Source organism: Poecilia formosa, unplaced genomic scaffold, assembly GCF_000485575.1.
Source record: "Poecilia formosa unplaced genomic scaffold, Poecilia_formosa-5.1.2 Scaffold81, whole genome shotgun sequence".
NCBI classification, from domain to species: Eukaryota; Metazoa; Chordata; class Actinopteri; order Cyprinodontiformes; family Poeciliidae; genus Poecilia; species Poecilia formosa.
This window is the reverse complement of record NW_006800020.1, coordinates 1,641,752-1,668,099: the sequence shown is the minus strand read 5'-3', so window position 1 is coordinate 1,668,099 and position 26,348 is coordinate 1,641,752. Positions and strand designations below refer to the sequence as shown.

The 26,348-nt window shown below is 42.4% G+C and overlaps 1 protein-coding gene across 8 annotated transcripts; it reads right to left on the bottom strand.

Annotated features, from left to right (window-relative positions):
- Positions 1–470: 470 nt before the first annotated feature.
- Positions 471–26,348, bottom strand: tle3a (TLE family member 3, transcriptional corepressor a). Of its 8 annotated transcripts, none has more exons than XM_016673764.1 (22): positions 25,703–26,348; positions 25,056–25,208; positions 24,551–24,651; positions 24,277–24,340; positions 22,913–22,957; positions 16,978–17,040; positions 16,650–16,754; positions 14,423–14,452; positions 11,415–11,619; positions 10,375–10,382; positions 8,877–8,999; positions 7,798–7,848; positions 7,560–7,712; positions 6,977–7,109; positions 6,669–6,838; positions 5,461–5,534; positions 5,127–5,376; positions 3,778–4,025; positions 3,498–3,645; positions 3,261–3,411; positions 2,150–2,226; positions 471–1,871 (listed from the first exon to the last, which is right to left on the bottom strand). In XM_016673764.1, exons 2-22 carry the CDS (start codon positions 25,077–25,079, stop codon positions 1,764–1,766), a joined length of 2,331 nt encoding a protein of 776 aa, XP_016529250.1. In that variant the 5' UTR covers positions 25,080–25,208; positions 25,703–26,348; the 3' UTR covers positions 471–1,763. The 8 variants fall into 8 exon arrangements, with proteins under 8 accessions (XP_016529250.1, XP_016529249.1, XP_007556911.1 ...); XM_016673763.1 differs by having other exon boundaries at positions 6,669–6,841; positions 14,423–14,449; positions 25,703–26,346; XM_007556849.2 differs by having other exon boundaries at positions 6,669–6,841; positions 16,680–16,754; positions 25,703–26,346.

Below are 26,348 nucleotides of genomic sequence, written 5' to 3'. Positions count from 1 at the left end.
ATTTATCACAAAGATTGATGGAGGATACATTGTTGTCATTTATTCCCTTGCAAGAAAAGCTGCACAAAATCTCATCTAAAAATGAGCTTATTAGCATAATAGTTGCTAGTTTAATATAAAAAGATTAAAATTAACATTTGCAGACATCTGTAGACTTGACACTAATCCATGCCAGTGAACCAGTTGAAACAGCAGCCAAAACAATGATGGAAATACAATTAATCAAATAAATCCTTCAAAATGAAATAACAAAATATATAATTTTACTATTTTTAAAAAGAGTTGATATGCAGATTTTGTGAAAACAGGGTTGGATGTTTTTTTTTCAGATTCTCCCTGACTCTTGTGTTACTTTCATGTTAAGGTTTTATCCTCTTTAAGGTAAATGAAGTAAGAGTTAAAACATTCATCTATTCCCTAAACACCTTCGTAAGCAGAACGGCAACAGCAGGTTAGAAATCAAGTCCAGATTATACTTTATATAAAAACAGTTTATTGACTTATCAACAACTGTCTACTGTACAATCCTTATGGGTGAAGATGAATGTATGCGACAGTTTATGCAGCGGTTGTTGCTGTAAGAGTTTTCCAGGCAGAATATTGCGAGTACTGAGGAAAGCAAATGGCATACCTAGGATGTCAAATGTGGACGTGGCTTTGCTTGCCATCTATATGTGTAACCAAGCAAGTCTTGCATATCAGTCACAGGCCGTCAAAACAAGGAAGGCAATAATTAACTTGCACAGACTGATGACTTTGCAGAGCGGAGCAATGAATTTTCATACAATGGTTGAGTCAACATCTGAGCTCAAGTCACGGCTGCCTTTCAGGAAATCCATCAGTCTCCCAGTCGTTAGTTATCCATTTTGGTATTACTGAAAGCAGCCAGTGTTCAGGGACAGATCTTCATTTCAGAGTTGAGTTTCTGCTGACCAAAGCCAGTGGGCCAGTGAAAACTGAAAACAATGAATTTCTTCGTCCTCCAGACGGGGGGCAAGGGGGAAAACGGGCAGTTCCGGAGTCTTCTGTGGCTAAACTCCTTGGAACAAGCATCTGTTTTGTACCAAGTAGCAAACAAAAAAAAAAAAGCTGTTGTCGGGAAAGAAAAAAAAAACCCCTCCAAATTAGATTTCCGAAAAAGGTTGCTCTTGACAAAGAACATGGGAAAAAAATGGAAAGGAGGGAAGGGGGAGGAGGGAGGAAACAGAATATCCTCTTACAAAGTCCTAATCTAATTTCCATCCCCAAAGGGGACAGAAAATCACAGAGAGAACAAGAAAGAACCATCACAAGCGAAATTGGACACCAAAATATAAATCTATAAAAGGCCATTTATTACTCCATTATGTACACTTTTCACAGGACCTCCGAGGAAAAGCTCCAAAGTGAAGCACCGCTTCTAGTTGTGTCATGGAACTTTATCTCCACAGTTGAAAGGATTAAAAAAAATAAAAAATAAATCCAACAGGAAAAAAAACAAAACAAAAACAAAACAAAAAAAACAGCAAGACGTCTTTTTGTTTAATTTCCTTTTTTCTCAGTGCCTTCGCAAAACCACTCTTGCTGTACAGAGTGTCGTAATAATCAGACATAAAATCCAGGTCCAGAACAGCGCCACCATCCATTCCAGTCTGGCACTGCCAAACTTCCTGTCCTGCAAAGCAGAATCCATGTCGTCTGTTTGAGGGAAGATAGACGAAGGAGGAAGAGCATGCTGTTCCCAAGCATGGGCATGCTCCGATCCGAAGCCGTCCTAAGCAGTTCTAATAAATCACTTCATACACGGTGGCCTTCTTGTCACCAGAGCCCGTCACGATATACTTGTCATCCGTCGAGATGTCACAGCTCAGGACAGAAGAGGATTCCTTGGACTGTTAAAGAGAGAAGAAGAAGATAAAAATGTGTTATTCCTGAAAGCGACTAATACACTTTGGTCCATTTAAATTTAAGTGGGGAGGATTAGCTGACTACAGGGGTAGATTAGATTGCAGTGACATCAAGTTTTTGGCCCTCAAAAAGACTCCTCTGTCAGGTCAATAACTCAGTTTCAGTTTTCACTGATAGGGTAGGCCTGCGAGACAGCGGTCGGCGTGTCCTTCCGCTCGTTCTTTTGGCCACGGCTGCATTCAAAGGGTATTGATCCGCATACCTGGAATATGCTGGCGCCATAAGGAGTCCTCCAAGCGTTCAACAGATTGTCCTTCCCAGTGCTTACAAACCATTTACCTGCAAAAAAAAAAAGAAGAAAAAGGCAGTGCCATGATCAGGCCTCCTTTAACTAATGAGAGACAGGGAAAATACCTTCATAGCAAGACTCATTACATCTTTAGCCTTGAGGACAAAACAACTGAAAAAAGGCTTTTAGCTCTTACTACCAACAGTATCTGTGCACCATAAAATGCTTCTCGTTTTGTATTTTATTAGGATTTCATGTGATAGAGTCACAAAGTAGTGCATAATTGCATAGTAGAAAGAAAATGATACACGAGTTTAAGCTTTTTTTCTCTGGAATAAAAGTCTGTAAGATGCAGAACACATTTCATATTCAGTCGTCCTAAAACATTTTATTGAGCCTTCTTTTGCTTCAATTATAACTGTCTAACAGTTTTGCACAGCTAGTCCTTGACATTCCTGCCAAATTAGAGGCAAAAACAAAAACTAAGAAAGATTTCTTTTAAAAACAAAATGACCTAAGCAGTCTGATGTCTGTAGAAAAGGGATCTTTGTACTCATTGTACACTCCCCGTCCCCAAAAGTGATCCGTAATTATCCCACAGGTTTTCAAATTCTTTAATTATTAGGGTTAACTATTTTCTATTTTCTTACTTCATGTAAAAGACTTGACTGAATTTTCTAGGCGGGTTAGATTCCAGGGCTACCCTTTATTTATCTCTATCCAACTTTTTATATCTGCAACTTCCCCTTCACACCTGTAGAAAATCATCCCTTCACTCTGATGCTGCCAGAAGTGGGGATGTTGTGTTTGGAGTGACTTCTAATTGAAGTGGATTTTGCATAGGATTATCAGAGTAAAATGGGCTAAATAAAAAAATACAAGCCACACATTTCAGATTTTAATTCGTAAAAATATAAAGAAATTGAAAAACTTTCTTGACTTAAGACCAATTTACAAATTTGTGTCGATCTAGCTAAAAACAGTCAAAGTTAAAGTTCGTAGTAACATGAACAATTTCAAGGGTGTTAATAGTTTTGCAAGGTGCCATGTTATTCTCTGTTCCTTATATGAAGTTAGTTCATACCACAGTAGGCGAACTTAAGGGAGAGGACGCAGCTCTCGTGCAGGTGCAGCTGATACTTGTCAGGCTTCGAATGATGGAGCACCTCCACATTGCTGCTCTCCATTCCAACAGCAAGCCACTCTCCCGTCGGACAGTAGCCCAAGGAGAAGATCTGGGGACGGGACAGAAGAAACGGTTCACTGGCTAAAACCACATACTGGTGGGTTACACGTTTGGTTCTGTATTAAACGCCTGTACCTGTGAAGTGAAGTCGTGCTGCTGCAGCTGTCGACCCTCTCTTAGATCCCAAGAGCGAACAGTGTTATCAAGGCCGCCTGTCCACAGTTTAGTACCATCATGGGAAATGTCAATACAGCTAGCACCATCTGTATGACCCTGGAACTGCCTGCAATCAGAGTAAGAAGGAACACAAACATGTATTGACATCCTCTTTAAAAGCTCCTCACACAAGAGCAGTTCTGTTATGGAGCCAGAGCCCGCACACTGGGAATATGTTTTTTTTTTTTTCTTCCCTAACCTAACAAGAGTCTGGTTGTGCAGGTCCCAAACGGCGATGTTTCCATCACTGCAGCAGGAGAAGCAGACTTTGGCGTCGGGGCTGATAGCCAAGGCGTAGCACGCCGGGGCGGACGAGGTGAGCTCAGCCTTGATGCGGGGCGTCTGGGAGGCCAGGTCCCAGATGGTCAGAGTGCTGGCCTCGCCTCCAACAATCAATGTGCGACCATCAGGCAGGAGCTTACAGGATCGGATGTAGTTATCCCTGTTCTGTCGCGCGGAGGACAAAAAGCCAATCAATACAAGATCTGGCCAGTGAGAGGAGTGCAGAGAATTAGAAACGAATCAGGAGGAAAATCCTCAGATCAAATCAACCAACAGGTGTTCTCCAGACTGACCTGAACCAAGCGGAAAGACAAACAGATGGACACGATTGTGCATATATTTTAAATTTCCCAATTTTAAAATTCAATATTTTTTCCATACAATGATCTTCAGATTATCCGGTGTTTTTCTTCCTAGCATACATTTGTGCTCTGTATTAACAACAAACATCTGGATGGTCAATCTTTTCTGTAGCCATTAGTGTTCAAAGAAGAACAAGGAATGACACATCTGTAAAACGAAACTAAAAATGTTCTTTGAACATCTTTACAATTTGTGGTCCTAATTTCAGAGAAAAGTTTTGCCAAAGGTTCCCAATTGGCAGATAGTGGTTCGAATCTGGACCCAAATTAAAACTGCATTAGGTAACTCTTATAAAGAAAAAATATTTTGTACACATTTGTTAAAAACGTCAGTATGTCCAGACAGTATAATTTGAGGCAAATAACTTGTTAAAACACAAACAAACAAACAAAAAATCAAGCTCCTCTGACTTCTCCCTGTGGACCTACTGCTATCTGCAGAAAGAGCAACGCAGATTGGTCAGAAGCAACCAATCAGATGATTGACAACAGGGTCTTACTGCTGTCAATCATCTTCATTGAGCATTTTTGGAATTGTTTTTCCCTTGTTTGAACTTACATCTTTAGCATGGGAGGTACTGGTAATGGGAACAACCTGCATCAATTGATTTGTTTATCTAGCAATGAGGATGTAAAAAATAGTTTTGAAACATTTTTTTCACACTTGTTAGACCTGGAAAAGTAACAACAATGCTCATACTCTTGAGCCTGGTATTGTTTTGATCAGACACTGAATAAATGCTTGCCTTTCTGAGTCAGTACATTTACTGTCAAACTCTTAAGTGGGATGTAATCCTCACAAAAGGATTATCCAATTTTAGACAGAGTGACACAGTTTATAAACTCCACAACAAAGGCTAATTGTGAAACGTCAGAAATGAGTGAATCCGGAGAAGGTTCTTACCAGACAGTCCAGTTGGGAGACGGGGCTTTTGCTGCCTGGCTGACTGATGTCCCAGATTTTGACACAGCCCTTACCGCCGGTGTAGACGTGACGGGTGGGGTTGCTAATTGTGACGGCGCACACCACTTCGCCGTGGCTTAGCGTGTTGATCTGACGAGCATGACGCGGGATACCGGGACCGATGAGGGCATCGGGTGGGAAGGGTACAGGTTGCATCTGACCGTCTGCGCTGACGTGGAAAGAGTACGCACTACAGAACGATACGCAGAAGTGAAGTGATAGTCGTTGGGTTTGGAAATGTGTGAAAGTGCTTCACATTTGGTGAGACACTCACGGTTTGCCCCCGGAAATGGACGTGAGGCTAGCTGGAAGGCCAGGGGCTCTCATATGTGTGTGAGGGTCAAACCCCTGAAAAATGAGAAGACATAAATGTTTGAAATTCAGCTCTGTGATCAAAGAAAAAACTCTCAAAGTGTCCAGAAAGATCTGCATCAATCTGAATTTTTACTAAAATGTCCAAATTTCCCATTAGAAACTAAAACATAGGACATAAGAACATCACAGAAAATACAAAAATCTTCTTCATCATTTATATTAGAAGTGGAGGCAACATCACACTGAGACTAAAGTTGCTGTAAAACCAAAATTAACTATATTAATAATAGTAATGGACATAACGGTTGTAAAGTTGACATCTGTCTTTCCTCGCATATTAGCATAGTTAGCACTGCTCAAATAACACACCCAGGTCTGGTCCTGAAACCTGTAAAAGTCTCACAATATTTCTAAATCCAAGATCTTCCATAAGAGGCAGAGTCTGAAAGAATTAAACAGAGAAACATTTGAGCCCTCTGTTGAGCCTTTCTGTTATCTGCCGAAAGGTTTGCTCTCTCTCGACATGTAAACTACGGACATACCTCAAAGCAAACAAAAAAATACAGTTTTAAATAGCTTCTTATTTCCTCCTGACTATTTCAGTTATTTAACTGACTGAAAATTACTAAATCTGGGTGTTTTTTATTCAGTAACTTCATCCGCAATATAGAGAGTTGTTGCTGTGATCCCAAACTGGTAGCACTTCCTGGTGATTTTTTTTTTCTTTTTTTGCAAGGTTATTCACATTATGTCTTTATGGCAACCACTACTGTTGTTGTGAACGATCTCCGGCACTGAAGTTCCCCATGCTCACAAGGAGACATCTCATACGGCACTTGTTTAAGGAAGGAAATATGGAAACATCATGCGTTTCTGAAACTTTTGTACAATCAAAACCATCAAAGCGTTTGCTTAGCTACATGTCTGCCCTGGTCGTTTCATCCATTTTTTTTATATTTGATTTTGAGGTTTTAATCTCCATAGTAGAAAATTTGGATAAAATGCAACATAAAGGCTCGTTGCCTTAAAAAACAGATACATTTTCGACTTGCCTTTGTCAAATTTTGTAAAAAAAAAAAAACAGATTGGTCACAAATGAGATGAAAAGTCAGATTTGCACTGAATGTGACATCGTGAGTGACATATTGAAAGGGGCAGAATTGTTACCATGGGAGAGCGACCATACGCTGCGACTGCTGCAGCACTCATCTGAGGGGAGATGTGCAGGCCAGCGTATACGCCCGGACTCGTCAGACTTCCATTCATTTCATGGTGGCCCATCATGGGAAAGGGAGGATAGGAGCCCGCAATGGACAGAGGGGTCCGCAAAGCCGGTGCTGCTACAGGAAAGAAAGAAATTAAGAAAAACCAAAACAAGAGATGGATATCAGTATGTGAGATGACAGCAGACTGGAAAAGAATGATAATAAAACAAATAAATTCAGCCTCTAACGAGGACAGAGAATGGTACCAACCGAGAGCCTCCATGCCTGGTGGTTTGCCCAGGATGGGTCTTAGCCCAGGAGTGGAGCTCGTGCCAGGGGTGGGGGCATCGTTACGCGGGGTGGGGGTGTTGGATTTGAGACCAGGCGTGGAGGATTTGTCATTCTGTCAGGGGAACAAGAGAGCAAGCGCGTTCACAATCCCAAAAACCAGGCACTGTGCAGACTGACAATATGAGAGCAAACTGAACCTAATCCAATCTAATTCTGACAACCCACAGCCATAAACTGCTATTTATTCTAAAACCTATTACAGTCACAATGGAGATGGGGCCGTTTCTATCCCCTTTAGCTTTAATCTTTCAGCGAGGCAGAGGCAAAAATCCCAGAATAGTTAAATACATTGAGCTATTAACAGAGGAGACCTGACTGATCCTGATGCGGGACAATATTATCCCTGACATTTTAGTCATGCACTTAAAGCACAGACAGCCATTCCTAATCCACAGCAGAAAACGCTCCAGATCTATTCGCACATACCCCTTTGCTCTCCCTGAAATTCCTTTTTAAAACCCCCTTCTGTCCTAGTTTGTCCTCATCTCTCTTGATGTCTTACGTGACTGAGCTCCTTGGCTTTGGAGGACGGAGTGCTCCCGGAGGAGGCCACCGACGCTGGGCTGTTGGGCGTGTCTTTCTTGGGTGGGCGCGGTTTATCGATGCCGTTTTCAGGCGGGGAATGGGCCGGGCTTGCCCTTGGAGTAGCGGGATCCTGATAAAACACAGATTTTCATGGTTATGTAACAGCTTTGGTAAAAAAATGTAGGTGTTATCATTTAAAACTACAAACCGCTCACCTCATTAGACACATCTACCACCAAATCGTCACTCTTCTCTCCATCACTGTCCTGCAGACATAATTAGAAAAATCAGCCACCTTAGCAGACATACTCTGGATCAACGTGTGTTTCTTTCTGAGAGTTGGATAAGCCTGAAGCCAGAGCTAGTTATAGCTGTCACTGTGAAGATGCCATGCAGGTAGAAGATTGGTTCATATCCATAGGGCATTGCAAAAGTTTTCATAAGGTTGAGAAACCTTTGACTGATTCTCTTTGGCCTTTGTCTTCCTCTGCAATTCAACTAGATTCTCATCTCTCTTTAGTGTTCTGCATGGAATTTCTCCCATTGAAGTTGATTCCTCAAGTAGAATTTCAACCAGGCCAATCAGCAAACAGAAAGAGAAGTTGTGAACAATGACGTTGATTTCCTGCGTTGTTTTAGAATTGTAGTCTGCCTGTAGATTGGCAACAGTGAACAAAGCCATTCAGTCTGTGTTGGCCACTCTTCCAAATATTGAATTAACATTAACAGTTAATGGTTCTTTACAGTGCAAGCAATTTCCACTAAGCTTCATAGTGATAAACTGATGCATTATATAAGTCACAGCCAAACGTTAATGAGTAAATGGGTAAAATTTAAAACTTCAAAAGAGTCCACAACTCCAGCAAACAATAATTTACCAATAACTGATAGACCAGCTGTATGAAGCAAAGTGTTGAATAAAGGGCTGGTTTTATAATAAGCTATGCTTGTCAGGATACAAACTTTAGTGTATTTTATTGGAAGTTTACATATCAGACCAGAACAAAATTAATATTTTAGATGTATCCCTGCTCCAGCTGACCTAAACCCACCACCTCAACAGTCAGTCAGTGTAGCAGCTTCATGCTGTGGGGATTATGGATTGGTAAAATGGGCAAAGGTTTCACAGTTAAGTACAACTTTTAGTTGCTCCATCATAAAAATGGGGTTTAATATGAAGTTACAAGCTAATTCAGCCTTGTATTTAATTTTTTTTAAATATCTGTATATTTTTAGCTTTAATAGCTAAAACTAAATGTGAAGCATTTCTGTTCTTGTCCTTTAATCAACATACATATCTGCTCATGTTGTCCTTCTCCTCCACTTTGCGTTTCTTTGAATCCAAGCTGTAGTCTGAGGAGCTGCGATGTTTCTCGCTGGCTGTTCGCAAGCTTTCTGATGGCGATATTGAGTTATTCTAGAGAATGAAAAAAAATATATATTTTTTTTACTGCCACTTTATTTGCCTTTTATCAAATCCAACAGCAAAACAATGTATGCATTTCAAATTAAACGACAAACACACTGAGCTAATGCAAACGCTAAAAACGCCTCATTCACACAATGATATGGACACAGGAGTCGTCTAAAACATGCAGCTGTGGGCCAGCACCAAACAGTACCCTGACACCAACCGAGCCCAAGCTCTCTCTCACACACACACACACACACACACACACACGCACACACACACACACACACAACAGAATGAGCCGTTATCTAAATTAAACGGAGTACAGCTTGTTTTCTGAGCTCGCCCACCCCCTCTCTTTATAACTGGACAACAAACAGCCTCACAGGGGCTTGAGCAATGTGTTGTGACTGAACAGAGGGCCTTTTCTCTTCAGAGTCATTTGGACTAAGCATGAGAGAGAGAGAGAGAGACAGAGAGAAACTATATGCAGTGGGCCCTGGGCATTGGGCACTGTGTCAGCTCCTGCTTTGAGCTCTGATAAAGAAAAAGAATCTATATCCTGCCAGTGGGCACGGCAGCGTGGGACTGACTGGTGCTTCTCCGTGGAACCTGCCTACACAAGCTGGGATGGCTCACTCCAAGCGCCAACAGAAGGGGAGGCACTCGGCAGGACTCCAGCAGCTTTCACGGGGAGCTTGCCATTTGCCTGCAAACTGCCAAGTTGTCCCGAATCTCTACGTCCCTCCATCAGAGAGCCAAAGCAACAGCACAGACAAAAAACAGAGGAGGGGAACAATGGCTGATGGACTGGAAGTCTGGGCAAAGGGCCACTGTCTGCATAATGGCTGACCTTTAAAGAGATGCTTAGCGTGACTCATTAACCAAAGTCACCACTCTACTATCAGATGACCTGGGACGAGAACACAGAAAACAAAACAGGGCCTGCTAATCGCCCCAGGAGCTCCATTTCTTCAGAGATGACTGAGCCCATTCAGCCGGTGTGGCCCACGGAAACAGAACCGCACAGGCCCGTCACAAGTCATCCGACATCGCAGCGCCTTGAATAAAACACTTCAGCAGGTTCCAGCCTAACGGAGAGCATGAATATTCATCACACGGTCAAAAAGAAGAAAGAGGGAGCTGGTAAACAAGAGAGACAGTAGAGGGGGATCAAACAAATCCTTTAAGAGAAGGAGGGCAAAGTCCTTCTTCAATTGTGATGAAATTACAAGCCTTCTAATCTCTCCAGCATGATAATGCACAGGTTTTATACTCCAAATGCCATTACTCCAAATACTAAAAGCAGATTATAACAGCATATCAAATCAGCAATAAGATACAGCAAAGCCCAACAATCGCTGCGGTCCTGGACACTCACCGTGCTTTCTGCTCCACGGATGTCACGGAGGCAGCGGAGATGATGAGGGAACCCAAGTGAGCAAAGAGAAAAAGCACGTCAGTAAGTCAAAAGTAGCAAAAGCTTCTGGCTGAGCACGTGTGAATCAGCTGTGGGGCTCAAGGCTCCGTTCATCGACGTATGCTGGAGCTGCTGAGTAGCTGATGCAGTCGTCATGGGCTGGGAATGCAACCGCTCATTACACAGACAGAATGTGAACCGACAGGTTGGGTTTCATACCTAAGAGCTCCATGATGCCGCTCCAACAAGAAGCATTACATACTCTATGTGATAGTTTGCCCACATTTAACATGTTTTAAAACAAGGTTAAGCTACCATATATTTCACTTCAACTAGACACAATTGAAGTGTCATTGGTTAGCAACCTGTGAGTGTAAGATGGCACAACCAAGCTAAGCTAAGCCATTAGCTTAGCCATCAGGTATAAACCTGTTACACTCTTTAGAAAACAGAATATCAAAAACATATGATTCAGAGTTGCTATATACTTTTAATTTCATAATTCCACACGTTTTCAGATTCTTAACATTAAAAAAAGTCTCTTTAATCGCCATTTTGGGATTTGCATTTTAAACCCCAGACAGAGCTAGAGGTGACAAAAACTGTGAAAATGCCCAAACGTGTTCATCAATAACTCAAAAACCAAAACAACAATTTTTGAGTTAAAAAGTTTAGATTTTAGTTTTCAGCTAATCGATTCAGCAAGCTCAAGCATTTTTCTGATCTCAGCTTTAATTTTTCTGTAGTTACCGAGGCTTGGAAAACACTAAGAAATTTAAATTCCATAACTTTTGAGTTTTGAAGGCTTACGTAGGAACCCTTGCAGTCTGGTTAAAAGACATTCAAAAGTATTTTTCAAAATTTAATAATAAATGTTAAAGAAGTATTTTTTTTTAATAATGAGAATGAAACTGGATATTCGGGCTTATCATGCAATGAGGATTTCATAATGTTCCGAATTTCAGCTAAATAAACTTTCAAAACGTGGTAAAATAACACACCTCTGTGCTCGAGATCATGATGGTTCTTCTCATCCTTCACCGGGAGATGAGTTTGGCTGCCCAGAGCCCCGAGGGCCAGCAGGCCCGATCCAGAGCCGGTCACAGGGGGGATTCCAGGAGGCTGCAGCCCCGAGGGGTGGGGCGGCAGCTGGACCGGAGGGCCGTGAGCGGCGTGGGAGAGGTGCTGTGCCTGGAGCTGCTGCTGCTGCAAGACAACAGGGATGCAGACAGACAAACACCAAGTGGGTTGGAGGGAAGGAGAAGCCCCACAACAATAGCAAAGGCACATGTCTATTGTCACCTCCTTTTCCATTTCAAGTTAGTGGCAGGGGCCCTACGATTGAGGAAGCAGGAGTTATTGCAAAAATAGAAATGCACTGATGGGTTTTGTGACCGCTTTCATGTCTCTGGTTTTGGAACAAAAAACCCCCCAACAAACAAACAAAAAAAGAACATGCTAAACATTTCTGTCTGGCTTTCACCCGGCTGTGGTCATCCATTATTTTTTTAGGACTCCAGGAGCTGAGGCAACTTTTTAAATTAAGACAAAATGATCACAGACTTGACATTTTAAACTCTTTGTCTTTTTGTAGCAATTAGCGCAATTAAAATGGCTACTATTTCTAAAAACAGATTGCTTACTCCCTAGGAAACTGAGACTAAGATTTCATCATTTTCATGATGAAAGAGATTGGAAGCTCAAAAGGGTAAAACGGACTTTGCTGTATAAACTGTTCAGCCTTCTTGTTATCTGCTGAAAGCCCTGCTCTCTCTCAAGACCTGAATGAACAACACATCAAGACATGTGAAAAATAGTTTTTCTGCTTTATTTATTTTTTTAAGCACTTCTAATTTTCACTTTGTTCCATTAGCTTCTTGATTTCTCAGTGCATCTCTATTTTAAATCATTTTTCTGAACACATCCCATATGCAACAGCGTTAGTAACACACAATTAAGAAATATCATACCTTCATAGCATAAAAAATGGAAAACACCAAAAACAAGTTTGATGAGAGCCTGGATTAGCACAACAACAACAAAAAAGAAAAACTCATTCATACTCTTGCTTAAACTGCTGCATTTCACTCTGCAGCATCACAAAAGTCCTGTAGCACCAGTGAGTTTAACAATCATCTTTAAAGAACAGTGAGCTGCCAGGCTCGGAGCCAAACAACTACCTCCTTAAAAACACAATAAATTAAAAAAAAAATAAACACAACAGAGTGTGTTTACTGCTTTCGTGTGCACAGTCCTGTATCGGCAGCTCATAAATCATTTGCACACCCAAACTTTTAAGACACAGGGGGAACTCTGAGTGCCAGAAGCTGGCCCTCCTTTTCTCTCATTCCTTGAGAAGGCAGCTTCAGGAGCCAGGAGCGGGGGTCCCACTCCTGGCACTCACTCAAGTCTCCAATATTCACCATCAATATTTGAAAGGCACGGGGAAATGAATGGAAGTTAAAAGGCACTCAGCCTGGGAAGGAAGCAGTTTAAAGCAAGGTTAAATAATACTTAGCTGAGGCACCAATAAAACATCAGCAGTTTATTACCCATCTACAAGCTAGCTGAATAATTCAGCTGTTGTTACAGCATGCAATCTTTCTCTTTTACAAGATGGACTTCAATCAGTGACCTTTTACAGCCATTTTAGGAATATCGGGAAGTTGGTAATTACTACAGGCCAGAAGAAGGTAGATTAACTCAGCAGGGGCTTAGTTTAAGGGTGACAGGAACCCAAAGGTCTAAATTTGTTCCAAAATAGTATTCCTTTTCTCTCCCCGAGTGATACGAGCTATGCTGGAAAATTGAGAGAGAGAGAGAGAGAGAGAGAGAGAAAGAGAGAGAGAGAGAGAGAGAGAGAAAGAGAGAGAGAGAGAGAAAGAGAGAGAGCGGAAGAGTATCTTCTAATATTGTGTCCATGAGGGAAATTAAGGAGCCAGTTCATTGGCATGGGGGAAGACATCCTTGCTCATTGTGTTTAATGAGGCACTGATGGGTAATAAGCATGGCTGATCAGCAAGAGCCCTCATTAAAGGGCTATAAATGAAGACAATAATAAATAAAGAAAGAAGTCTGGCCCATTTCTTTAATTTAATAATCCAAGATAAAGACTTATACACTATGCCCCTTTTTTAACCCCCACACCGAGTGTTACTGCAGGAAACAAAGCCCACCTGAGGATAAACTCACAAGGTCTAACAGGACAGTTACATTCAAAGCAGACATGGGCCTGTTACTAGAAACAGAGTTCCTAGTTTTTTTTTGTGGTTTTTTTTTAAGTTAAAGCATCAAAATGAGTCAAATATATCCTAATGCTCTCCAGGAACACTGTGCTGCCCTGTCCTCGCCTGTTGCTTCACACTGCTAGCTAGATAGCATAGAAATGACAGACTAGCTCCCTTGGTTACAGTAAGGACAAACTGGACTGGAAATATTTCAGGTCATAAAATAACAGTGTTGGATAACTCATACAATTACACTTGGCAAACTACAGAGGGAATGTCATTAAAGTCTGGCTGTTTAAGCAGATAGTCTGACTAATTAACCAGCTAGTATTAGCCTATTTTACTCCCAGTGTTCTCCATCAAGAACAGAATGCCAAACAAGCATACTATTCAATTAGTTCAGCAGGTCAGTACACTTTTGCTTAAGTTTAGCACATTAAATGGGTGTTGACGTTTTTGTAATTAATAAACAGCAGCAGGAGGAATAATCATAGTTTTTCTCATTTAAATCAAAGTAATTAGGCCATCTTAGCATACCAGATGGATAGACAGAAAAAAAAGAGTCAGGACAATGTGGGTTAGTCAAAATCATCAAAGCTGTTTTCACCTGTAGTATTGCAATTACCCTTTTTACTTAAGATTGTGAAGCACACCATGCCCAATCAAAAGGCGCATTAATTGGATATAAGAACGGCCATGCAACATACAAAATCCCTTCAAGCCACAAAAGCCAAATCCAGTCCAAAGTGTGAAAAAGACAGATATTTGTGAACACCACTGACCATAAGAGCAGGGTAGGCAGTTTGCTGCTCCTGAAAAGGAGGACAGAGGTGGTCAAAGCTACAGAAGTACTGGCCATAATGACCACACAGACAGGTTGTCCTGACGAAAAGTGCGAAATAACCCAGGTTGGCATGTCGGAGACTTTTATGTTTGAACCAAACAGGACGCTCCAGCAGCCGGCTTCACCTCAAGCAGCTGCCCTAGTTGCATTCTATTAATGGCCTGCAGCTCCATCAATAAGACATGCAGCTGGTTCCTGTACACTTGCCTGTCTGCTTGGCATGCTCTTTCACCCCCACCTTGCTTTACAATATACATGAGGATTTTGGCATGCCTACAGAGCTTCTCTGTAATAAATAACTCATGGGAAGGTGTTCTTAAACATACACATCCCCCTGACATTAGCGACTGCTGCGAGGTTTGGACTGAGGCCTCTTCGTTTTATTCGACAGCCCTGACGCCACACACAACTGGGTACTAACTCCTCCTACAGGCACATCATGTATTCCATCTAGTCTATTTTTAAAAATAGACAGATAGACAGAGAAACAATCACCCCAGCTCCAACTTCTAAACGATCACAGTGTTAGTGCTGCTTTCTTCCAAAACTGAAAACTACATATAAGACATCAAATCAAATGTTACTGTTGTTAGACACAACTGGTGCCGCTTGCAGTGTAATAAAACATCTTGCGTCAGTCCCAAAATACTAAAATAAAACCATCTCTATTCAAGAAAGTAATCAACCAGAAACAAAATAGTCAAAAGGAGCGTAATAATTGAATTCCAATATGTGCATCCAGGCATCAGGTCAGCCTCTATGGACCTGCATGCTGAAGGTTCAACTGTTCAAATAAGATCACAGATATTCCAAGCTTTGTTTCCCCAGTGAAACCAGTTGCCTCTGCCTGAGCAGTGCAGCATGGGTAAAGCTGATCAATGAGCAGCAGATGGTGTTTTGAAGCAGTGATGAACACCAAACATTAATTGTTCGGCGATGAGCTCTGCAAAGCGCCGAGCGGCGGGGATGTTCTGCTGCCTGAGCCGTCTCGGGGAGGCTGTTCTGCTCAGCCTCAGCCCTTTTAACTCCCACAGCTATCCGGGTCAAAAGTGAGGGATGAGGCTCCTTGTTAAAACCTTAGCCAATTAAAGCAACGCGGGCTGCGGAGGGCATCTTAAGAGCTCTCAGGCTCACATTTGTAAATGCACAAGGCAGGAAACCACACTACCGAGAGCAAAGCTGCAGAAACAAACCGTCCCATAAGAGTTACACTAAATATATGGAGCATATCAGTCACATTGTTTTGCTAAGTGAGATGCAGCAGGATTCATAGTTTAACATTTTTTTTTTTAGATTTTATATAACAGACCAAAACATAGCAACACACAATTGTGAAAAATGATAGAAACAGAGTTATGGTTCTGAATTTTTGCCAATTCTTCTTTGCGAATAAGCTTCAGCTCAATCAGCCTGAAAGGAAAACCTTTCTGAGCATCAATTAAAAAAAAAAAAAGCCTTGCCACAGATTTTAATTTAGGCCTGGTTCATTCTTACTCATGACTATGCTTTAAATTAAAACATTCAAATCCAGTATGAAGTCTTTCGCAGCCTCTAACAGCTGCTCTGCTCCTGCTTATAAAAAAAAAACATTCTCACAGCATTATAGTGCTTCCACTGTGTTTTACAGAATGACTATTTTCAGGGTTTTGTGCATCTCAGTCCTAAAAGTTACATTTTTTTTTGTCTCATTTGACCAGCGCCTTCCCCATGTTCTTCCCCTGCATGACATTTGAGAATCTGTCAGAAGGAAACATTTTGGCTGTGTTTTTCCCCCTGTAATTTGCTTTCTTTTTGCCTCCATTTTATGTAGAAAGCACAACTAAAAGCTGGCCTAGCTGTCAACCGAGTTGCAGATCTCTGCAGGTCCTCAATCACTGCTTCTTACTCAGGTGGTCAGTTTAGGTAAATGGGTTTCTTTTGGTTGGTTTGAAGTTGTGCCATGCTTTTTCCATTTTTGACTACACTTAAGAGGAGCCTAAATACTCAATTGTGCATCACATTATGTTGGTCTGTCACATCTAATCCAAAAAATACAGACATCAATACGTTTTCAAGGCAGTCATGTCTATAAGTGTAGAAAACATGTTCCAATTGTGTCTTTTAGGTGCACTGAATGTCTGCCCCTACTCAAGCTAAAATGAAGGAAAAAAAGGGAGTATACACACGGTGAGAGGCAGATTGGGAAGTCCACGTACCCCGATGATGGCATTCAGCTCGGTCATAGTCACCTGCTTAGCCCTCTCCACTGCCTGAGCAACCTGCTGTTGGTGCTGTGGGGAAACATTTAGGCATGATTATTGAGACATCCCAATATTAGTTTCTTTTTCACAACACTACAAGGACTTCCAGAGTGAGGGTGAGTGTCAACAACACGGCACAATTACTCAAAACTACTTAATTGTCTCTCTCTACAACACAGGTAACAATATGTCACTTTTAAAAAAATAAAAAAAAAAGCTGTGGCACTGTTTGAAGGCCGCATTCAAAACCTACCTCTTGTGACAGGAAAGGCATAATTTGAGCTAAAATTGCGTTCAGTCGTTTGGCAATCTCCGTCTGGAAAAAAAAAAAAAAAAAAAAAATAGAAAGAGAAGCAAAATAAGTTGGAGGTGTATGAAGCACACAGTGACTGCACATAACCCCGCCTTTAATGTTTACACCGATTAAGCCAATTACTCCGGCAATCAGAACTGCTTGACTCAACATCCTCTAAACAGCGTGATATTGACATTTGAAATATTTAAAACATTAGGAGAGCCCAGGGGGATGGAGCACAGCTGTGCTGAGAGAGCACTCCACGTTAAACGGATATGAGCAGGCAGAGTGCGTCTGCGTCGAGAGGATCTCCCCTCCATGCCCTCGCCTTCCTCCTCCCCTCGCTATACCTCCCCCACAACTGCAACTTCTCCGTCCTGCACTTAACCTCAGAGTTAAACCGCACAACCACACCCTTTTATGAAGCCAAGGCCTTCAACCTGCTCTGTTTACTTACATGTGACAGTGTGGAGGATCAACATTATGAATCACAGTGCACAATGATAACAAACCATAACAACTTTGTGGGTTACTGTCCTCCAATCTGTGATCGATAAGCATTAAAAAGACAGCAAGCAGTCTGCGTCAGAAGCAGCCTTTCTAAGAATCAAGCCGGAGCAATTTCTTGCTGCCATCAACCCAGCACCCTCTCCACGCCCCATCACCCCCCCTCTCTCCCCGCAACCCTCCTCGCCTCCCATCCACAAAACCCTGCCTCCATTCTTCTGCTTGTCGACCAACTGCCATGGCAACAGCTACAGCCCTATCTGGCTGGGGATCATTATGCAAATGGCACCTCTGCTTGACCGTAACAGGCTTTAAAATCATATTACGTGCTTGGAGGCAGGTCATTAAATTGAATTTTCAGCCTGTCGATCACATGAACGGACCAAATGAATGGTGGATAAAAAGAGCGGTGGGAGAGGGGAGTAGGATCCACCCCCACTCTCCTGTAAAAACACAGCGCAGCCAGCTTGTTCTTCCCCTCGTGCTTGCGCTCTCTCTCTCTTTCTCTCTCTCTCTCTCTCTTTCTCTCTCCTTCTAGGCTTGGGAGATGAGACTTTCACGTCTGAGCTCTGCACTGGGAGCAAAGAGAATAACAGGGCCAAAACTACATCATCTTTGGAATTTATGAGACGCAGTTCAACCCAGGGCCACTGCAGAACACAAACACATCACAGGGATTTTCTCTGATTTCTCATTTGGAGCAGCAACGGCAGCAGTACACACGCACAATGTAGTTCGCAGACCGCCGGCTTATTTATTACACATGGCAGAAATGCCAGGCAGTTTCTGGCAGGCTGACATATTACCTCAGAGCAGAGCCAAAGAGTGCGATGGGAAAGTAATGACCGACGGAAGAAGACCTGCTGACCTACGTTGCGACATGGATAGCTACTTAAGCTAGGCGAGCCAGAAAACAAGCTGGAGATGTAATGCGAGATGAAATAAAGTGATGGCTGGCATCGGAAACAGCTGCATGTGCCACTCAAAAAAATGTTAATATTAGAAAAGACTGAAAACCTTACAAACCTTCATTCCAATTTTTCCTTCCACTTAACTTTCTCTTAATTTGCTGAGATAAAGTACTCTGAACAGCCGGTTTTATTTGCAATGACCTCTTGTGGCCTATTCTCCTTGAGGAAGGCGTCTGTGATCTGTGTCTGATGGATAACCAATAAAGATCTCTCTTAGGCTGTTAGACGACATTTCTGTATTACAACTTATTTTTTATAGGTCTTACATTATAAAACGAAAAAGCATTTACATAATCTGTAAAAATATTTATTCCTCTAATGAATTTATCCCATTTTTTCCTCCTTTTTAAACTAAATCGTTAAAATAAACAAGCTTTTAGATGATGTTACAGTACTGAGATACACCTGCTTGTGCTGCAGAAAGTACAACGGTCCAAAAGGCGATTCTGATCATAACTTACTTATTGCCTTGAGACAAGAAGGGGAACGACCTGTGGTCTCATACGATAAAGATTTTATGGCTGATACATCAATGCGGTTTTGTAAGAGTTCTAGAAAGAGTTGACAGAGGCCATTAGAAACGGCTGGAAAGCTACCGGGCCCGTATAATCCATGTTTGCCGAGATAAGCCTTGTAAATAGCGCTCGAACATTTGACGGGATTTGTAAAAAGTCCTCGAGCACTCGGGGCCCATTCCTCTGTAGCTTAGTGTCATGGTGACAGCTGGCTGGGAGAGGTCAGGAGGTGCCGGATCCGCTCTGCCCTAAACAACTGCCAGCCTCCGCGCTCCCACAACACAACATGCAAATACATGGCAGACGCATCAGCTCAGCTCACCGCCGCTGTCAAAATAGATACAGTGCAGCGCTGCAAGGACTCCTTCTTTTTTTTTTGGTCTGCTGGCAGATAAAAATGGGGCTGTTGTCACTTTAAGTAGATGACAGCTTGGCCCTTGAGAGGCCAGCTTTGCACGGCTGCTACACAATTACAGGTACTCGGACCTGTGTAGCACCACTTTAAGAGCACTCTCAGGCTGGCGTGTCAATTGTGTGCAGAGAAGTATTTGCCTGTTGTTATCAGCAGTGGGAAAATGGACCTGAAAAACACTGATGGGCATTAAATTTAAAGGAAAAGCAGGTGATTCATCTGAAAACACAGCTTGACTGGTTATATTTAAAGAGGCAGTAATTTGTACTAGCTGAAAGCGTGGCCTTAGGGCATGACTTTGCTACTAAGAAGAATCTAGGACCAGTAAGGTCATCTCGTCTAAACTGAATAATTAGTTTCCCACTTAACTGAAATGCAAAGAACCAGTCTTTGTTCATTTGAGGCAAACTTTTTAAATGGTAATAGAAGTGATGAGTATTGAGCCCAATGGCCTGTGTAAAGGGACACATCATCAGATCAGCAAACATCAAACAGAGTAGTTCAGAAATTTTGAAGAAAGGTACAATTAAAAGCTTACAAGCGACTGTATCTCATCTGTTTAAATTCAAATGAGCTGAACCTGGAAGGTCCACGACCAAAGCAGACTTAAAATCACTCTGGCCTCAGTTATTTATGCAAATGCTATTTTAAACCACCGCCAAGCTTGTTTCAGACACGTTTTACACAGAATTTTATGTTCATTTACACAGTACTGGAAATAAAGGTTGTAGGCAGTGCCCCAGCAATGATATTCCTGGGTGAAACCACTTTAAGAACAAAACGTGTAAAGTGAAATTATAAAGTACCAACAAAGCTGTGAACAAACTAAAACCTAGAGCGTGATGTGCGTTTCCAGCATATAAACAAAACAATAATAATCATGATCCATCAAGAGGACTACGATTCACCATCTAGCCAAAATGGATCCATTTCTTACTGCACGATAAATATATTTTGTGGCTCAACCTGAACCCCAAGAACAGCTCTAAAAGGTTGCATTTGTATCCTGGTCCCTAAATATTAGACATGGTGAGACGTATGAAATCTCTTAATCTATCACTTCACTGATCTAACAAGAAATACTTTGCACGTTCTGCTCCCTGTTCGTGTTTGCCAGTATAAGGTAATAGTTTGCACACTACCTCCTACTGTCATTTGTTGAACTAGTCACTAGCTCAAATAAGCATCCAAAGTAAACAAGATGACAGTTTAAAGGGTCACAAACCAGCTTTCCAATAAACTGCAGCAACAGACTTTTCTTTGACAACTTCAGGATCAAATCATCTGAAACCCACTTAACCTGTTCTATGCGAAGACAGCAAAAGTTTCCCAATTCTTGCAAGTTCTAAACAAAATCTTTCCATTTACATAAGTGAACCTGACAGCCAAAAGCTTATACCACAAGACTATTAGACTGACATTCAGTCCCTTGTGACAGATTTGAGATGTAAAGCACTGATGGCTTTCAGGACCTGCAGTGTCTGAAACCACTTTTCAATTTTCTATGAACAAAACAGCGCTTTGGTGCTGGTTCCATACGTGTATTTTTTGTTTTTAAGCACACTCATGCAGGCACGAGTGTGTGTTACAACTACAGGTAACAACCAAATCTGATTGAAGTCAGAGTTTGAGTCCCAAACCCCCATGCAGCTCCAGGAAACAAGCACCATATGACGGCAATTACAAGGCTGACGTCATGCAGAAAAAATGAGCCATTTGCATCAACTTTCTACCAGGTCTGACAGAGAAGGATCAGATAACACTGCCACATCAGTCCATCCAAGCTGTGTCGGCGTGTGCATTCTGAAACCTGAAATATGTCCCTGCGCGGTAATGAAAAAGGCACAGTAAGAGGAATGAGCTTCCACACTATGGAATAAATCTCTGGGCAGGGAAATAATATGGCTGTGTGCATCCAATAATCCACCCCAACCCTGCCTGTTAACCACTCCTGATCTTCTCCTCCTCCTCCTCCTCCTCCTGCTCTTCCTCCTCCTCTTCTTCTTCTTCCTCCCCCATCCGGGTTTGTAAGGCTGGGGAAGCTGCAAGGACGAGGGCCCGCACTGTTTGCTCACAAACACGCCGTTCAGGAGGTTAGGGGCCCCGCTGATGAATTATTCAAGCGCTTCCATCAGCTCTGTTGAGGCTCCTGATAAAAGTCAGACGCTAAAATGGATCAGTCGATTAACCTGTTTACACAAAGCCAGGCTCTTGCCCCTCCCCCTCCCAGCTCTATTCTCCTCCTCGTCATTTCCAGCTCCCATCCCCCCACCCCCACCCCACCATCTTCCCTCTGGTTGGCGATAAGTGCCTGACAGAACCTATCAAAGGGGCTCGGGACCTGACAGACATGTGGCAACGCGACACACAGCCCCAGACACTGATGGATCATCCCACCACGCCAATCCGTTTTGCCGCCAATGCTGTCATTGACCAAGGGGAAGAGACAGACTTAATGGTTTAAATGCTGCATGTAGCAGAATCTAAGGATTACTCATTCATTCAATGTTTATATTACTTCAGGTATTATTGTGATTGATCTGTGAAGCAATACGAGATAGGCCTCTTGGATAAAGATAAGGACGCAATAAATGGCTAAATGACTTTTGCTCCGCTCTTGTAATTACTGTTCAGCAGTTCTGTCTTTGTAATCGTCACGTCAAAGGCAGAGCTTGTCAAAGTCTACCTTTAATCTTATCAAAACGCTAACTTGAATTTCATGACACCACTTGTAGATTTCCAATAAAATGGCTGAGACTGATTGTATAAATGGTGGCACATGGTTTCATTCATTCAGCACATACGCCTGCGCACTCCTGTCTGGTTTACAGTGTATGGCTTGACTAATCTGACTGCTCTGATCCAATCAGCAGAGAGGATATAATAAAGATAATATGCAGTGCACAAAGAAATCAACTTCTGACCAGAACTGGACAATTTTCAGCTTGATCAGCCCTGACTATTGACCTGCCGAACAAAACTCAAAAATCCAATTGCTTTTTGATCAGTCAATGCAACATTCTTCAGCGCAAAACATTCATTCTTTGGAGTGGATGCTATTACTAAGGGAAGGAGACTCTAAATTTAGCCATCATCATATACAATGTGGTGTTTACGTGCTAAGTTAATAAATAGCCATTTAAAGGGAAAGGTCTGCTTTCTAGCCACACATACCATGCTAAATGCTAGCATAATATTAATTTTGAAGTCCTTTTATGATTGTTTTATAATATTTAGCAATAGCCTGTTTTACACTAACTGCTTTCTCTGACACACACAGTGTGACGTTGCTTCTACACATGATATAATTATTAGCACTCACAGGGTAAAGGATAGAAAAAGAATATTTGAATTCTGTTCTGATATAATAATTCTTAAAAACAAGTTAAAATTGGCTAAAGTTTGTTTGGCAGGTCAAATAAGCTTAAAAAAATGTAATCAGTTTCTCTATTAAAAGTTATGGCAAAAAAGAATAAAATGTTACATACCTGTTTGTGCATCTCTATGTTCAACCCATAAGACATCTCGTAGTACTGAAAAAAAAGAAAGAAAGTAGACATTACACAAAATGTGTGATATTGTCATAGTTTTGAACGCAACTAATAGGCTCTGCACAGCCACTAATCAATGCGATTGATCCCTACACTAATCACATTATCACATGCTTTTGAACAGTGGGGATGGAAAAAAAAAACCTTGAAAGGTGATGAACTAAGATCAGACCAGAAGAGAAGTTCTTTGAGCAGCTGACAGTGTGCAGCCGATAAATTGATTTTTTTCCCCCCTCTGCTGTTTGTAGTGTAGGCGCAGGGAGAAAAGGGTTAGATGCATTGATCACTATCTTAAGCCCTCAGATCTCCACGATGTCTGTTTACTTAGCGTAACGCGATTGCTCAACACTCTTGATATTTCCAGCCAGGTCAGTCCGTCTGGCTGCCTGAAATGTAATCCGTGGAGTCCAGAATTGGCAACCGGGGCAGAAATGGCTTTCCAGTCAGCGTCTATTTGATGAGGCCAATGCATTATTCAGTCCATTAGCTTCTTCGAAAATTACTCTCAAACAAGAGAGCCATTCTGTCTGAGATCAGAGTCTTACAGCCGTAGCGTAACCTGACACCCATCGCTGGCTGTGGGATACTTCCCAACATGTTTACCTAACCTCCTGGATGTCAGACTGACATGTTGTTTTCACAGGAAAAACAACAAAAAAAGTAGTTTAATTTAGGCCAGAATGTATTGGTTTAAATCGCCCCTGCTGTGAGTGCGCGAGTGTTTACCCGAGACAAGCAAGTACACATCCACAGGAAAACCTGCTCATTGCGTCATGTCTGGGCTCATTTCTTGCGTCAGCGGCACACCTATGTTTTTCTTAGAGGCTGCTTAAATAAAAGCTAATAATTAAAGATTATAAAGAAGGTTAGTGCAAAGATACAACCGCAGCCCTGTTCCACAACCTCCATCTTGTTTACAGTGGCATCCGTCAACAGCTCGCACCTAATTTATGGCCCTGCATATGTCTGAGCGGTGGTGTCTCCAAGGAGAATAATCAGATCAGCACACACAGAGGGCAAAGCGGCAGTCAACCCCTTGGAGATCAGAGAGGCGGGCTTTAATGAAGCCCACTGCCCATCAGGAAGAGCTCTTCCGTAGCAACAAGCTGCACCAAACCACTCCTCCTTCCCACCACCACCACCACCCTGAGGGCTTTCACAGGCCCGTACCTGACACCCAGCCCGCCCTAACCACCACATGCAGGTGATCACAATAGCCTGCGTCGCTCCACCCTGACCAGATCTCCAACAAGCCTTGCAATTTGGTACCATAATTGCTCCCCATTGTAACGCAAGCTTACCATGACATAGTGGCGCTGCATCTCCGTTTTCTCATTGGCCAGTTTGTCATACTCCACCTTGAGACTGAAAACAGAAGACAAGGTGTCAATTTCAACCACTTCAGCACTCATTCACGCGTATCTACTCGTCAGATGAGGAACAGAGTGAAGAGGGGGGAGTGAGGGGACAAAAAAAAAACCTGGCCCTTTTTCATCGCAAGCCGTTTATTACTCTTAGCCTTCACAGACCAATAAAGTAAACTGACGTTCCTGTCATTTCTGTGATAATCATTACCTGTGATACTGGGCTTGGAGGAATTGAAACTCGTCTTTAATTCTGTCGCAAGACTCGGCAACTGTAAATTTGAAGCCAGGCTGGCCGGGCTGATGTGGAGCCTGAAAGCAGAAGGAGAGAGAGAGGAAAAATCTCAGCAATCCGACTCACCGATTTGTGGAAGTTTTATTCCACAAATTCACTACTTCCAGGATATGAGCGTCTCCTCTGCAGTAAGACATTATAACACAAGAGGAGGTGGGCCCATACTTCACACCTCCAGCTGCTAATAACACCACATGAGTAGGCTTTCACACTGAATATGAATATGAAGCCACCACCTGTCCTTGCATACAGCACAAGTCATGTGAGTAAAAGCATGTTAACATGCAAAACATCTGCACACTCATCAGGAGCATGGGGATGACCTGCATTAAGAGTGGAAAATGGGCTTTGCAAGGGAGTTTTGCCTCCTTTTTTTTTTCCTTTGCACAAATGCTCAATGTACATAAGAGGCACGTCTTACCGGATGTCGGCCTTGTGGATACATCTTGAAATGTATCCTTTGTTTACGTCTCCAGTGTGCAGGTCCTTTGGCAAAATGGTCGAAATTTGTCTCACAGATACCAGTCTCAGCAGACAGGGGTGGGGTGAGGGGTGAGGGGAGGTCGCGGAGATTCTATATTCGAGTGGGAAAAAGACGCAAATTAACCTACACATGTATAATAAACAACTTAATGCAGTTCCAAACAAGTCCACAGTAACCGCAGCAATTTTAAGTCGTGTAAAAAAGCAACACAATGCGCGCGCCTCTGTCTTCTTGATGACCTTATTCGGTTACGATTTTTTTTTGTACACATACATACATACATATATAAATAATTACATATTTATAATTTAAAGTGATTCAATCCAATTCATCTCAATGTGGGACTTTTAAACACTGATCATATCGCCTTTATTATTATTATTATTATTACTGATGTTCGTCAAATGACCAGAAAGCCCCGCACTCACAGGACACCACCGACCGACGGCAGCTGGCTTTTCCGCCGACTTTGACTGCCGCGAAGCCGCGAAGAGCCGCGCTGCGGAGCGGAGCGCAGCGCACGCCCCAAGAAGACACATTAAAATACGCTGAAACAGAAATCAACAGCTGTGAAAAATACATACCCAAACGTGCGTCCTAGTCGTCGGTCCGACTGTTGTTTCCCCCAAAGAGAGAGAGGGAGAGTGAGGGGAAAAACAAAAACACACAGAACGGTATAATTCAGGCGTTTAATCCCTCGTAATGTGGACGCAGATCTCGACAAGCATCCTCCACTCTCTCCAGAACGCACCCAGCCAGACTAGACCAGACTGGAGGGAGCAGTTGGGAGAAAATTTCGTGCGGTCGGGCTCGATTAAACTACTTTATTCTTCGGCGTTGAACCTCCGAGGAATGCGCTCCTTACACGGCTGGTTAATCCTTTCCAAAAAAGAAGAAGAAAAAAAACATATATACATATAGGCTTCCAAAAAAAAAAAATCTCTCCTACGAGTCGAAGAGGTTCTTTAAACGCGTAACACGGTACTCTCCACAATCTCGCATTTCCCCCCCAGTTGTCCAGCTTACCCCCGGTTGCCACACACAGGCAGCAGGGCTGAACTGCCGTGGAAGCGTCTATCTGTCCAATCGCATTACTCGGAAGGAATATGGCCACATCTGCCTATCGGAGAGCGGCGGGCCCCACGTGGGGTGCACTGATACATGACATCATCCCGCGGATCCACAAGGCATCAGCCGAGCCGTCCCACAGTGTGTTCGACAACAGCAGCA